General features: G+C 33.8%; 2 protein-coding genes and 1 pseudogene across 2 annotated transcripts; 2 read left to right on the top strand and 1 right to left on the bottom strand.

The window, feature by feature from the left end:
- Positions 1-268: 268 nt before the first annotated feature.
- LOC112793266 (exocyst complex component EXO70B1) lies at positions 269-3,227 on the bottom strand. Its single transcript, XM_025836219.3, has one exon. It carries the CDS (start codon positions 2,302-2,304, stop codon positions 394-396), a length of 1,911 nt encoding a protein of 636 aa, XP_025692004.1. The 5' UTR covers positions 2,305-3,227; the 3' UTR covers positions 269-393.
- Positions 3,228-8,416: 5,189 nt separating this feature from the next.
- LOC112795953 (probable ribose-5-phosphate isomerase 3, chloroplastic) lies at positions 8,417-9,515 on the top strand (annotated as a pseudogene).
- A 4,447-nt stretch (positions 9,516-13,962) lies between these two features.
- Positions 13,963-15,192, top strand: LOC112795878 (exocyst complex component EXO70B1-like). Its single transcript, XM_025838101.1, has one exon. It carries the CDS (start codon positions 13,963-13,965, stop codon positions 15,190-15,192), a length of 1,230 nt encoding a protein of 409 aa, XP_025693886.1.
- The last annotated feature ends 554 nt before the right edge of the window (positions 15,193-15,746 follow it).

Genomic DNA, 15,746 nt, shown 5'->3' with positions numbered 1-15,746 from the left:
CAGCAGGATATCTTATAGTGTGATTGCTTTAGTTGTTTTCTTTTTTAACGTTAGTACTTTATGTTTGTTGTCATGCTCCACTTGTTGTATTGAACTCTTCCTTTCAAAAATAAAAAGAACACAAATTTAACAACAGCTGTGTTTTTTTCAACTCAAGATTGTAGCAACTTCATATTTCATAATATAATCTTTATGAGAAATATAATGTATATACAATAATTTCTGAGCAAAAAAGCCAACAATGGTATATTAGTATACATGTATGATGAGGTCACAAGTACTCTAGGAGTCTAGGACTGCAATTTGTGACATCCAAAACTTTGTATATCTAATTACACTACCAGATTCATACATACATAAAAAGGTCACTCCCTCTATTTAAACTGGACTTGCTCATAGCCATATCTTAAAGCGATGTGAAACTTCTAATACGCTGTTTTCTCCCTGAAACAAATCGTTAAGCCGATCTCCAATGTCATCCACCCCATACTTTACATACTTGTCAACGTACTTGCCGAGTTCCGGAACATTATGGAACCTTCCAATGAAGCTTCCATAGGCAGGCAACAAGATCTTCTCCAGTGCAATTCTGATTTCCTCCCTAAGCTGCTCATCAAACACAACCCAATGAGATTGAACCCTACAAATCTCCTCAAAGTGCAAGTTGAACATCTTCAGCTTCTCCTTCATAGCCTTTACCTCAACAACGACACTAGACCCTGCTGCCATTGTCACCTCACTTGTCTCAACCTTCAAGAACCCCACCACCTTGCTCCATGAACTCCTCTGGTAGCTCACATGAAATCTCCGAATTTTCGCAGTGTGCTTTCGGATCCAATCATCACCTAAAACGGAACCCAATTCGCTGGTTTTCGCCTTCTGAACAATGTACCTCAAATTATTCATCATGAAAACAGAGCACAATGCAAGGTCCTTGTAGATTTTGGACTTGGCTTCCAAATTGCTCTCTAACAAGTCCATTATCCCACACAATTGAACACAAAAATGAGAATCAGATTTATGCTTATTATCATCAACCATAGTGATGAAATCCTTCAATGGAAGAAAATCGCCTTGGAAAACTAGTTCCAAGGTTCGCCGTGACTGGGACGCGGCCACAAGGTAATTCACTACATATTTAGTGATAGGGTGAAGCCCACCGCCGTGAACTGCCGCCTTTGCCGGATCATGGCGAATCAGGTTTTCCAATTCCACAAAAATTTCCTTGATCGCTTCCCCCAATCGCTTCCAAACTTCAATTGCTTCCGTCTCACATTGTGAATCAGAGAAGAGCGATGCGAATTCAGGAATTAGTTCACGCATTGTGTCGAACACGTGGAGGATTCGGAACAACTGATCCGGCGAGCGGCTGTGACTCGCGACGGCGTCGGCAAACCTCAGCAGTTGTGTCACAGGTTCGCGGCAGACCTCACCGAACGCGATATCGGCGGCGGAACCGCCGGAGAATACGCGATCGCACAGCCGGCGCTCGCTGGGGAAAAGGATCCTGAGTGAGACGTTGGAGGCGTTGATCCAACGCTCGATCTCGTCTTCAAGAACCTGCCATGGCATCTCCTGAATCTCCGAAGCGCAAAGATTCCGAAACCCTAACCTCGAGAAGCTCTCTTCTAAGAACTCCCTCCGGCAACCACCGTACACGCGCGCGCACGAGTCGCCGAACCCCGCCGCCACCATGCGCGTCGCTATCTCCCGGAGATCGATCACCGTACCTGCTGGCAACACATCAATCACCACATCGTCCTCAGAAACCCGTTCTGCCGCTGGAATTCGATGATCCTCAACGCCGTTGCCGCAACTCTCATCGTCTCTTTCAAATTCGCCTCCGTCGTCCGAGTCAAACGACGTGTTCCGAATTGACTCATCCATGAGTGAGCGGAACTCGTCTTCTGCTAAGACCATAGCCCGACGGAGCATCTCGTCAGCACGTGAGAGGCACGCGCCTACGGTCTCATCCGCGGCGAGAGGCTTCCATCTGTTGACGGTGGCGGTGAGCTCGTCGACCGAAGCGAGGAACGCGGCGGTGTTGACGGAAAAGATTGCCTGGCTGTTGTCGTTGTTATTGCGTGAGGACACGTGGCGCGAGATGCGTTCATCGAGTGAGTTGAGGGTCTGTTCCAGTGCGGCGCAGCCCAGTGGATCAGAAAGCTTCTCCTTGGAGAATCGAGCATCGAAGTTTGAGAATATTTTGAGTATGTCTTCTGCAACGGTTCGATTGTCGTTCCCCAGCGTCTTCGCTATGTGGCGCGCCACAGCAAGTAACTTCTCTTCCCCGCTGTCAGCCATTTTAGTGTCTGGAATAAAGCTTGCTATGTAGATATTTATCTTGGTTATAGCTTTGCAACGCTAACACAAAAATAATAATAAAAATAGAAATAGTAATAACAATAATAATAATACATTAAATGCTAGTCAAATAACTAATATCAGAAAATGGAGAAGGATAATTAATACCATGCAAGAGAAGATAAGAATGTAGAATAAGGGTGGCGTCGTCTTTGAAACGGGGGGCGAGTTTGAAATGACGGAAATGCCCCCAAGAAAACGCGGTTTCTGGTGGAAAAAGAGGGTAGAGTGAGGGGAAGTGCATGGAGTCAAGTGTGTGTGTATATGGTAGTTAGAAGGGACGAGAAGCGAACGTGAAAAGCGCTTTTTCTTTTATCTCCAAGATGTCGTTTTGTATGGGTGATTGGCAGCTTTCCTTTTCAAGGTCATTTTTTTATGGTGTCATGGAATTGTGGGAAACTTCATATTGTGGTTCTGTCTTTGTTTGAATGTGGATCTAATTGATTTTCCGTGTATTGAGTATTGACATTTGACACTCAACTTGTTTGGTACACTTAGAATATTGCAAACAAATTGGCGGCGACAATAATATTTGATTTCATTTCATGCAGCTTTAGTTTCTAAGTTTTCTTAATACAAAATTATACTCGGCCCAATCTAATTCTAATTCTTCACGAGCACATACAGAAACAAAAGTGGCATAAGCATGCACTAGCTACAAGTTAGAGAGGGTTATACTGCTAGTTATTTTATTAGCATGGTTTGGTTTATGATATATACACTAAAAAATCACCAGTTGTTAGAATGACAAGACCTACGTAGGTGGAAGTAGTATTACGTTAGAAATTAAATCATTTTGTCTTGTAATCTTGTTGATAAATAATCTTGTGCGCGTGGTTGTATCAGTAGAGAAAATCAATAAAAAAAACATGCTGTCAAGTAGTACTAAATTATAGTTGAGTAAATATCGCGGTGTTAGTATTGTTAAATGGTACTAATTAATGTGTACTTGACATAGAATATTACAGACATTTGGCATATATATCTCTTTGATATTAACGAATTTATAAATGTGTCCTGATATAGTGATACTATTATATGTGGAGTAAACACACACGCAGCAGCTTAAAATGGATTGCTCGAGTAAATTTAATATAATGAGACACTCAATATAGTGGTTTAATTATTAATAATACTCAAGTGCATGTCCAAGATTGTGAAGTATAGTATGCCTATAATACGGTGATTGCGATAATTATATAAATATTATTAAAATTAATATTTTTTATATTTTAGTAGTGTTTTTTAAAGTAATATTTTTTAAAAATATTATTTAACAATAAAAAATATTATTTTAATTTTAATAATATTTTTAAAATATTATAATCTCTTTTTTTTTATCAAAGGTAAAGTCATTTTATTCACTAGAAATAAATTTACGATCTATATTTGGACCAATTGAAGAATAGTATTAGAAATATTCTACTAAAAAACAATTGAACTTACAATAAGAAGAGTAAAGGTCTCAAGATTTTCCGTGGCACTTGGACAAATAAGTACTATTGTTTAAAATTTTTGTCTCAATTTCTATTTTACAGTTAAATTCTCATGCATAATTTTTCATAGACAATTTTTAATCTTCGGTTAACATCTGAGTTTTCAAATGACTGTTCATAATTTTTTTTTTCTGCAATTCTCTAAAAGAAAATCTATTGGATGGTAAAAAAATTGAAAAGCCACACCATAATCAGAAGTTATTGTAAATGTCCCAGATTTTTCTTTCATCCAATTATTATATTCTCTTCTTGGTGAATTGTTGAATTTAAAATAGCATTTGTAATTACTGGATTGAATGCCTCACGAATTAGTGTCTGGTTCCATGTTCTATCTGGTAGCATCAAATCCGAGACCCATTCTAGTCTTCGACCCTCTGGGTTATTAGGATTAGGAGTAATTGTTTGAAAATTTCTTAACTATAGGTCCTGTTGAATCCTAATCATACTGCCTTTGCTAATTCGCTATAGGATTTTTTTTCTAGCACTTTTCAACCTCCAAAACACTTCGCCAAATTCAAGATGGGTTGTTCCCGGCCTCCGCATTTAAAAAATTTTGAGAATTTAAAATATTTACTTTTGTACACCTTATAAATTAGAGAGTGTGACTTAGTTATCAGTCTCCACTCTTTACTTTGCTAACATTGCAAACTTAAAGACTTTAAAATCTTTGAAGTTAAGACCCCTTGAGATTTAGGTCTACGAAAAATTCTCCATCCTATCTAGTGCATCCTTCTTTCCGAGCCTCGTTGTCCCACCAATATTAGAACATGAGCTTTTGAATTTCATCAACCAACGTCTCTGGCAGTTTAAAACAACTCAGATTATAGATTGAAACTACTGTTGTCACTGCCTTTATTAGTACTTTTCGGCCGCTTGAGGATAGCAAGGCCCTTTTCTAGTGTTACAGTTTATGTGTCACTTTATCCTTGATATACGAAAATGTAGCTCTCTTAGATCTCTAAATAACCACTGGTAGCCTAAGTTGCTTGTTCTGGTTGCTAATGTGAGAAATATGTAAGATGTGAGATAGATGATCACGAATGTCCACAGGAGTATTTTTGCTGAAAAATACTGAGGATTTATCCAGATTCACTGCTTGACCGCTAATATCTTCATAAACCTATAGGATCCGAATCAGATTTTGACACCCTTCCTCTGTAGTTTTGCTGAATAAAATTGAGTCATCTGCGAAAAATATATGGCTGACTTTAGGACACTTTTGATTAAGTCTCAAACCTGTAATCTCCAGTCTATGTTCTCCTCTGTGGAGTAGATGAGACAATCCCTCTGTGCAAAATAAAAATGGATAGGAAAAAAGAGGATCGTCTTGATGCAACTCTCTACATGGCTTAAAAAAATCATGAGACTGGCAATTCACAGTAACAGAATATAAAATTGTCGTCACCAGTTCCTGAATCCATTCCATCCATCTCCTGCAAAAACCCAACTTCCTCATAATCTCTCAAACGAAGCTCCACTCCACCTTGTCATACGTCTAACTCATGTCTAGTTTCAGAGTTAATTTATAATTATCGTATCTCTTATTCTTTCAAAAATGCATAAATTTATGAGCAATTAAAACGTTATCATTAATTAACTGCCCTTTAATAAAAGTACTATGTATGTCACTTATGAGTCTATTCATCACAAATTGAAGCCTGTGCACCATAATCTTTAATAAGACTTTATAAAAAACACTACTCAAGCTTATAGGCCGGCTCTATTTCATAGATTTTGCATTTGGATCCTTCGGAATAAGACAAATATAAATGTGATTAAAGGATTTTAGGATTTTACCTCCCAAGAAAAAATTTCTAATTGCCTAAAAAACATCTTCTTTAATCATTTCCCAGAAAAATTGAAAAAATTTAGCAGTGAATCCATTTTCTTTTGGGGCCGAAAAAACATTTATAGAAAAAACAGCAGTTTTTACTTTTTTTTCTGTGATCGGTCTAGTTAGTGCATGGTTGGTAGCAACATTGATTTTTTTTTGGATATCCTTAATTTTAGTTACTAGGTCTCTTAGATTACTTGATGTAAAGAGCTCTTCAAAGTATCATTGACCGGTTGATGCAATGCCTTCAGTGCTGGTGGCTTCTCTTGTGCATCTTCTAACTCTTGTACCTTATTTCTTCTACTTCTAGTGTGAAATTTGGAGTGAAAAAATTTTGTATTGCGGTCTCCCCATTTCAGCCACTGGACTCGAGATTTTTTCTTCCAATATCGTTCTTCTAATTCAGCCTTCCATACTCTGATAGCTGTTCCATTAGCTTGATCGCCCTTAATTGCCTCCCTTAATTGTCTTGAGTTTTCTAGCTAATTTAAACATAGATGAATCTCTCATGTCTAGCACCTAATTATGTTTAATTAATTTTACCACCTTTTTATTCTCACACTATCTCTCTTAAAATCGAAATCTCCTCTTTGTTCTCCTCAATTCTCTAACCGAATCAATAAAAAGTGGCTTGTGATCTGAACCCATATCATCTAGGTGTTTAACATAGCCATTTAAAAATTTTGTCCTCCAACGCATTGGCACCAATACTCTATCCAGTCTTTCTTTGATAAAATTGCCATCAAATTACCTATTCGACCATATCATAATCTCCTTAGTCACTATAATATAATTATATTAAAATGACCCATATAACATATGTGACTTGAGAGGTCACTCAGAAGTTCTAAATTGGCGGCTTGAGGCAGAAGTAATGCCTAACACCGTTTGAAAGATTGCACATGAATATGTAAACTAAAAATTAAACAAAAAACATATAGGGTTATATATAGGTTTTGCTCAGGTAGGTGTTATATCTGTAGAGTTGTTAATATACCAACCTAAGCCTAACTGAATCTAAAAGAGATTTTGATTATATATTGATTTTGTATGAGACCCAATATATTTTCTTTATCAATATATCATAGGTTCATCAATGTCTTTCCCTATACGATATGGCATGCCTTTTAATCTGTGTAGATGCATTATCTCTTCAAAAGTTTAATTTTCCAGGAGTTGACGATTTGATCTAATATTACAAAAATGTTTTAAGTTATTGCTTTTGACGTACGGAAATCGTTTAACAAACTAAAGCATTTTTGTGGTGCTCAAGAAACAAAATAGAAGAATCATACGCGTGCAAACTTCATTAATTATCAAACTATACAAAATTATTGATATCTAACTGTTGTATATAATCATTAATCCTTGAATTTGCAGGAATTCGATTTTCTTCCAATTAATAATTCTTGTATTGCACCCTCTAATAAAATTCAATGAAATAAAATGTTAGAAAAATTCAATCATGTATAGAGAGTAGAGACTATAAACTTAGACAACCAAACTTCAAACTTCGAAGGCCATTGCAATTTACAATGATGTTCTAATAAAATGAAATAAAAATTCTTTCGATGAAGTATTATGATTAAATAATGAGAATTTGATATGCTATACTTTTTTTCCCTTATGAATTGAGAATGGTAAAATGGAATTTCAAATATATTAAAATAACTGAACCAATTGGTTTTTCAAATAATGAATAAAACAGTTGATATTGATTAATTGTATGTTTTTATCATTAACTTTTTTTATTTTTAAAAATTAATAAATTCAGTTCATTTAGTTATTTTCGATTTAATTATTTCAGGTTAAAAAAAATCACATTTAACTAACAATAAAATCATGCCACATGCAATGTTGCTTAATTAAAGTTATGTGATCATTTATATTTGAGTCTCAGACAATTTAACTTGTTCGATTGCTCGTGTATCAAATGAATTGGGTGTGCTAAATGTTTAGGAATGATTGGAAACTGAATTCGGACCATCTTTATGTATCTGGACCTTTAGAACCAATGTGTAGAGGAAAAGGTCGAAGCTCAAGGTCCTTCCGAGTTGATGATGTGAAGGGAAGAGGGAGATGTCTCCTGTAAAGGGACTCCAACGCTCTAATCAGTATCCATACAAAGGCGATAGTTAGGATAAAGGATAAGTGACGTGACGTCCCTTTGGAGAAGGGTAGGGCCCTCCCCTTATATAGTCTGTGCTAGGACAGGTCCCACAGGAGTAGTAGACCCATCTTCCAGAAAGCTTCCTCCCCAGCTATCAAATACCTCGCGATAAAAGTGGCGACATTCGGGCCGCCTCCTGGTTCGGGTCGTATGAGGCCGGCGGGTCGGCCGGTATGTCAGGTTCAGACAATGGGCCAGTTAGGCTAGTCGGAACACAGCTCATATTCAACCAATCAACCTAACAACATCTTTTTAATGGATTGTGCTGCTTTTAGAGTCGGAATTAGGATAAAATTTAGAAAAAAAAAAATCAAAGTCTAATCCTTTAATATAAAAAGACTAAATTAAAATTTTAAGAGGGTTAAACCAAAGTTTAGCCATAACGTATAAAAAAAGTTAAAATTTAGAGGGAATTATTGCTTCTCTTTATGTATGAGTAGTTCTGCCTTTTACTGCTTTTTCACAATTCGACCCAACTATAAATAAATCTTATCTTCTCTTTCACAATTTGACCTAACTACAATAGATCTTATCCTCTTTCATCAGATCAAAATGAGTCGGATCGACCATGTAAAATCTCGTGATCTAGTATCCGATCTGATTTGGGAAGTAAGTTAAAAGTTCCTCCATTGTTTTTGTATTTTTTTCATGCAACTCATATTTAATTTATTAAAATTCTTATTAATTTGAGTACTAATCTTTTTTATAGATACTTTTATTAGCATCCAAGTGAAAATATCGAAAATAATCCAAAAAGTTTAAACCTCACGTCTAAACTAAAAAACACTATCCTGATTTTAGGTAACACCTTAAAACAATAACCATATAGCAATTCTTTGATACATCTTATATTTTTTTTATTGTGACTTTTTTTGTTGCAATACACGTAAAATTTATGAAAAAATATAAAAATTAAGTGTCTAATCAGACAAAAATTGAACAACTCAATTAATTATAATTATTAATAATTAACTTCAAATTTTTTAAATTCAAAATTTAAAAAACTAAAACTGATTAAGTAAACCTAATTAAAAATTATAAAAACCTTTTCCTTCTCTTCCACATTAACCTACACACCTCCAACAACAACACATATAGACTTCTCTCCTTCACCATCAGGCCCTTTCCACCCCTGTCCTCACCCAAGACGACTTTAAGAAACTCGTCGTCGACAAGGCCGTCGAGTATATCAAGTCCGGCATGGTTCTCGGCCTCGGCAGCTGCTTCACCACCACCTTTGTCGTCGCCAAGCTCGGTCATGTCCTTTCCACCGGTCAACTCTCCAACATCATTGGCGTCCCTACTTCCAAGCGCACTGAGGAGCAGGCACATTCCCTTGGAATCCCGCTCTTTGTCCCTGCCTCGATCTCGCCATCGACAGCGTCGTTGAGTTGGACCCGATCTCAACCTTGTAAAAGGCTGCGGTGGCGCTCTTCTTTGCGAGAAGATGGTGGAGGCCGCCTCTGACAAGTTCATTGTGGTGGTCGACGAAACAAAGCTCATGTCAAGACTTGACGGTAGCGATCTTGCGATGCCGATGGAGGTGGTGCAGTTTTGTTAAAAGTACAATCTGGTTCAATTTCAGGAGTTGTTTAAAGAAAAAAAAGTGGTGGAGCACGGGCTGTTCTTGAATAATTGTAGAAATATATAAAAAAACACTCATTTAATATAAAAAAACATCTTAATGCTTAACAGAAGAAACGTCCAGCTATATTTTGGTAAAAACAATCAAATATCTATAGAATTTAAAACAAAAAATATACAATTCTTAAAAAAATAGAGATATCTACATTTGCAACACAAAAAAATTTAAAAAATACATAAAATAAATTTATTTAGTATAAAATAAATTTTCTTATACTTAATAAAAAAATATTCACGCATATCAACTTACTTTTATTAAGATCGATTTCGAAGTTCAACCTATTAAAAAATTAACTGACTAGACTTTTATTAATTATCTAACGAGATTAAAAATTTATATAAAAATGAGACATAAATATTATTTTTCCTTTCAATATTTATCATATAAAATAAATAATAATATTCTCATTCAATTAATCACATTCCTCGCAATACAATTAATTCCACGACACACCATGCAGATGCTAGCTAGTTACCGCTAAACAAAGGAATAATATTTAAACTAAGATTTGAGAATTGAGAATCTTCAGCTGAAAGCAATGGATTTCACATGAACGCTATAATCAAATCAAATCAAATATATTAAACTCACATACGTGCGAAATAATGGATCCAATGGGGAAAAAAAAAAACAATTAAGCATTTGTAGGCTTGTAGTTACATGTCTTCTTCGGATAAGCTCTCAATCACCATAGCCATGGAAACACTCCAAGCTTCCCTCACAAGCGTTTACAACCACGCTCACTGCTGACCAAGGCGGGAGCTCACTGACCGGAGCACCATCTCTTTGCCACGCATACATATAAAATATAAAGTATTTTATAGATAAAGTGTAACTATATTTTGATATTTTATTAATATTTAAATATAAATTAAAATTTTTAATTATTTTTAATATTTATTTTAATTATATCAAGTATTTAAAATATTTTTTGTTTTAATAAATAATAATATATGCTATATTTAAATTTATTTTAAAAATATATGTTAGGAATAAGAGTGAATATGTTGACATGTAATAGTATTTAGATGTGTTCAAACGTATCTATAAAAATGATTTTATTTTTTATTAAAATATTATTGAACATAGCAGATACACATATCAGACGAGTGTTAGTGAGTATCGTATCCAAAATTTGTTCTAACACACGAACCCAGGAACTTTACAGAGTATCTGTACTCCATAAAATCTAGACTATACAAAAACATTTACTATTTTTATTATAATTCTTTTATATTAGAAAATAAACTTTAATCCCTTTCTAATTTTATGCTAGCTTCGGCAATGCAAAGAACAACAGCTAGTGATCCTTGGCCGTTTGCCACCGTCATGGCATTGCTGATGACAAGTGTGTTGTTAGAGATCATTTATGCAGTGACGATGGCGGTGGTGATAATTTGTATTTCCGGAACCCTTCGAGCTCATGAGGATATGTTCCTTGAGCAGCAAGAAACAAGGTTATGGGCTTTTTGGCTTCTTGTTGATATCAGGCCCATATCTTCAACTGAAATCTCTAGTAGGCCCAACAATTGTTTAGCAATAGCAATGTATGTTCTTGGTTTAACAATGTATGTTCATGGCCCAGGGTGATTAAGCAATCATATTACGTGTTTATTAATAAATAGTCTGCAAATCAACCAATACATATTAAAATATAAAAATATTTATTAAAAATGACTAAATGAGTTATACACCGAATATATTTGAACACATATACATAGGAATAGGAGTGCACATGGAGTTGGGTGAATTTAGGTTTGCATTAACTAAATCTGATCTTAAATAATGAATGGTCTATTTTTGAGATTCTTATGTCTTATCCAACCTTAAATCTAGTGAAATCACACTACTTTTGGACCATACTAAAATCGGGTTCGATCGGGTGAATTTCGAGTCTTAATAAATTTTATATCAAAAAATTATGATGCACTAATTTATAAAGAAAAAAAATACTTGTTATACAGAGAAGTTGATAACCATATTTAAATTTGAATTTGTCCATAAATTCTAATTTCATACTTCTTTGATTTATTTTTTAATTCAATAAATGTGATTAAAAACAAAACAATAAACTTATAATCAATATAACATAATATTGGAATTAATTTAAAAAATATATATATATCTCTTTTAGTCTCCTAAAATAGTGCACATAGCCAAGTGAAGTCGAGTTCGTTTTGACCCGACCCGACTTTAAACAATAATCGAGTCTATTTTTGAAATTCTTACATAGTTCTAAATCCGGTGAAATCACACCAAATTAACTTCAAAATATTCGAGTTCGAACAATACTTTAGGATGGGGCGAGTCATGTGCACCCCTATAAATATATCATAACTTATTTAATAGATAACTTTCTGTGTGTATATAATATTTTTGTTTGACAAATTGTCAATGTAAAAAAATTTTATTTTATTATTCAATTCTATTCATGAAATTAATAACATAACAAATGATTATGTTAAAATAAAAAATAATCGAGTATATTATCCTTTGACTGTGTTAAGTTTGTTTTGGTAGTTATTAATAAGTAGTAACGATTTCTGAATATATAATAATGAGAATTTTTTGACCAAATTTAATTAATGAGATTTGTTTCTTTATAAGCTGGAGCATTATTAATTAGATGTAGATATCGATGAATGACAAATATTTTGCATAGATGTAACAATGATTAACCTATAACAAGGTTAATTCTTGTGAGAATAACATCAAGTTTATAAGAGTTAAAAGATTCACCCTGACCTAGTACGTAATATTCTGTGGGAAAGTATATTTATTTTTTTGAATTAGGTCAAAGTGAGACTTGGATCTTCATCAAAACCGAGAAACAAAAGGACATGAAAATACTTAGAACAACTCAACTCATGTCGTAAAAATTAAAGGCAGGATTTGACCATAAAAGAAGAGTACATTGTCGGTGAATCTCTATTAATCTTAACAAAAATACTATGAATCTCTACGGTAACAACACTAAGACTTAGCAGAGAATGTGAAATTAGAATTTGAATCTTTTAAATTTTAAATTTTTATTTTAAAAAATAAAATTTAATTTTTTATTTTTAAATAATATTTTTTATATTTTCTTTTGATCTTATTTATAAAATAAATGATAAGAAAAATAAAATTTAAAATTTAAAAGATCAAAATTTGTGAAATTAACATGTAAATTCATCAGATTAAAGATATCAATTAATCATCACATAATGAAATGACTCCATGATATCTTCTATAACGAAACTAAACAAATAAAAGGGATGGAGAAAACCAAAAAGGTTCAATCTAAATCATGTTACCAAATTGGTTACCATCATATATATGATATTTCATATATACATTCAATAGCAGATGGCAATATCGGAATATGGCATCTTATGGTTGATTTAAAGTGACGCATTATCAACAATAACATCAGTTCATTAACAATTTCATCATTTAAGTAAATTAATCTATAAAATGTAATTTAATTGACTTTTAAATTCGTATTTATAAAATTTTATAAAACTAAATGAAACAAGTTTTTAATTTGAATGATAAAATTGAACCGATATTCAATACTTTTGACAATTGCTTTAGTATATTTTTCAACTTGCCTAGGATTTACCTCACATACATCATTTATGCAACAAGTATAGCATTCCAAATCCAAGGCAAATTGACCGGCCTCTCAAACGGTAACATTTATGAACTGATTATTCTTATTACCAATGGAGAAAACTATATAGTTTGTTTTTTAGTTTATTTTATTTTATCTATTTAACCTCAATACAATTTCAGCAACATTTCACACTCAAGGACCATGGGCACAAACCAAGTTAAGAATTTTTTAATCCAGAAAAAATTATGGAGATTTGTGGGTTTTTCCTCTACCCCAATTGCTCTACTTTGTTTTGCTTTGAGTTCCTCTTTCAAACAAGTATTTGGAGAATGGAACTTATTGAAGATTTTCATCTATGCAAGTGTGAGCTCCATTATCTGTACCGTGATGTCATTTGCATACAAGTTCCATGTTTCTTTGAGTCACTTATGGAAAGCACAGGTTAGCTTTTTGGGCTTTATGCTAATTTCTTGTTCCTCATTTTTGTATGATAAAAAAGTCAGCGGAAAACCAGACATGTTTGGTTTGGTCTCAAGTGTTGCATTTGCTATAATGTCCTTGAGTTTGTCAAGGCAAGTTGACTTTGGATTCGAGGTAGATCTCTTCAATTTCTTCCTTGGATACTTTTTAGTTCAACTCATGAAAATTCACATTGCTCACATCATTTTGGGTGCTTCAATATGATATTTTTTCTCGTGTCTTCGCTCTTACTTGGATACCAAGCAACCACTGAATGGGAGTAATGTTGCCCATTCAGTGGTGCAAATCGCATTGGAAATTGAAGATGGGAGAACTACAGTAAATAAAAAAGAACATTTATATGTGATTCTTGGAATAGAAGAGAAAAGAGAAGACATGGTGATTTTTCCCATTGATATGGAAGTAAAGATTCGGAAGGCGATTTTCGAAAAAGCAGGGTATGATGAAGAATGCTACAATGTATACCTAACTTGGAGGAGACAAATCCTTGCTGAAAAAATGAGGAAGATAGATATGCAAAAGCTTTGCATAAAGGAGATCAAAGGTGTTCCATTAGATTACTTGCAGAAAAAGATTCAACGCTGGATCATGTCTTTTGAATATTCTATCAGGATTCTATTCTCTGAAGAAAGGAATCTAAGTAACTCTGTTTTTGTGGAGTGTTCTTCTAGTTCAAACTATGCGGATCTCTGTTTTATGGAGCTATGCAGGACACCAATGATTCTGCTACTAGATTTCGCTAACGCAGTGGCGAACAGCGCAGGCTCGCCATTGCGATTGTTTAGGCTGCTCAAGGTATTTGAGGCATTGAAAGAAATGTTACCTGAGATTGAAACATTGTTCTCTGATGAATGCGGCGGCGTGGCAATAAGGGACGAAGCGATTGGAATCTTGGCAAGGTTGAGGGAAGCAATCAGAAGTGTTTTCGCCGATTTGGAGACTCTGATATGCAAGAACGAAAATTCAATTGGGATTGTTAACGGTGGAGGGATTCATCCAATCACTTATTATGTAATGAACTACCTTGGTGCTGCCTGTAAATCTTTGATGACATTGGAGCAGGTTTTTGAGAACAATAACAATAATCATGGAGTGGAATTTTATTTGGCTAGGATTTTGTTGTTGTTGGAGCAGAGTTTGAAGGCCAAATCAAAAGAAATGTACAAGGATTCAACTTTAGGGTTAGTTTTCTTGATGAACAATTACACCTACATGGTTAACTGTGTGAAACATAGTAAACTAGGAGAGTTGTTAGGTGAAAATTGGATCAAGAATCACATTGTAGCAAAATTTCGCCAATGTTTTAAAATTTACAAAGCAAATTCATGGGATCAAGTATTCAAAGGGAAGCTTATTAGTGAGTTTGTATTGAAGTTTGTGGAGATATGTGATGTGCAATCAAGTTGGATTATCTTTGATGATCACCTAAGAAGGAAAATTAGAAATAACTTGAAAGAAACATTGTTGGCAAGGTTCAAAAGTGTTATGGAAGGGTCACAAGAAGACATTAATATTTGTGGTGACTTTGGGTTTGGGGTCAGAGATATTGTGGCTGGAATAGACAAGATGTTTAAGGGAAGAGATGAGCTCAAAAATCACAGGTAACTTATTTTTTATACAACTACGTTAGCTATGTACCAAAATCAACTACCAAAATTAGATATCAAAATAAAATATATGTTGAAATATAAAAAATATATTAAAAATAAATTAGCACATGTATTTATACGTTAATTCATTTTAGTGGCTGATTTTGATATACAAATTATATTTTTATTTTTCTATAATATCACTCTATAAGTTGAGTATATTTTTAAGTATTTAGGTTGCGTTTGTTTATAGAAACAAGACACTGAGACATGGACAGTTGAACATTGAGACACAAAATCATATTTGACAAATGAGACATGGATAGAGAGATTGTGTACAATGACACCGAATTAGTGTATTTTGTATCTATCACCCTATCCTGACAGGAAGGACACTGAGATACTAACAAAGGATACAATTTATTTTTTATTTTTTATTTTATTATTCTTGTTAATTTTTTATAATTATATTTTTCTTCTCAAATTTTTTGAATGAAAAAAAAGAGAATAAATTAAATTTTCATAATTTGTTCTACTTTATCACTAAATAGAATACAAAAATACTAAATT

This window comes from Arachis hypogaea, chromosome 1, assembly GCF_003086295.3.
Source record: "Arachis hypogaea cultivar Tifrunner chromosome 1, arahy.Tifrunner.gnm2.J5K5, whole genome shotgun sequence".
NCBI lineage: Eukaryota > Viridiplantae > Streptophyta > Magnoliopsida > Fabales > Fabaceae > Arachis > Arachis hypogaea.
The sequence above is the reverse complement of the archived record's forward strand: the minus strand, read 5'-3'. Positions and strand labels throughout refer to the sequence as shown.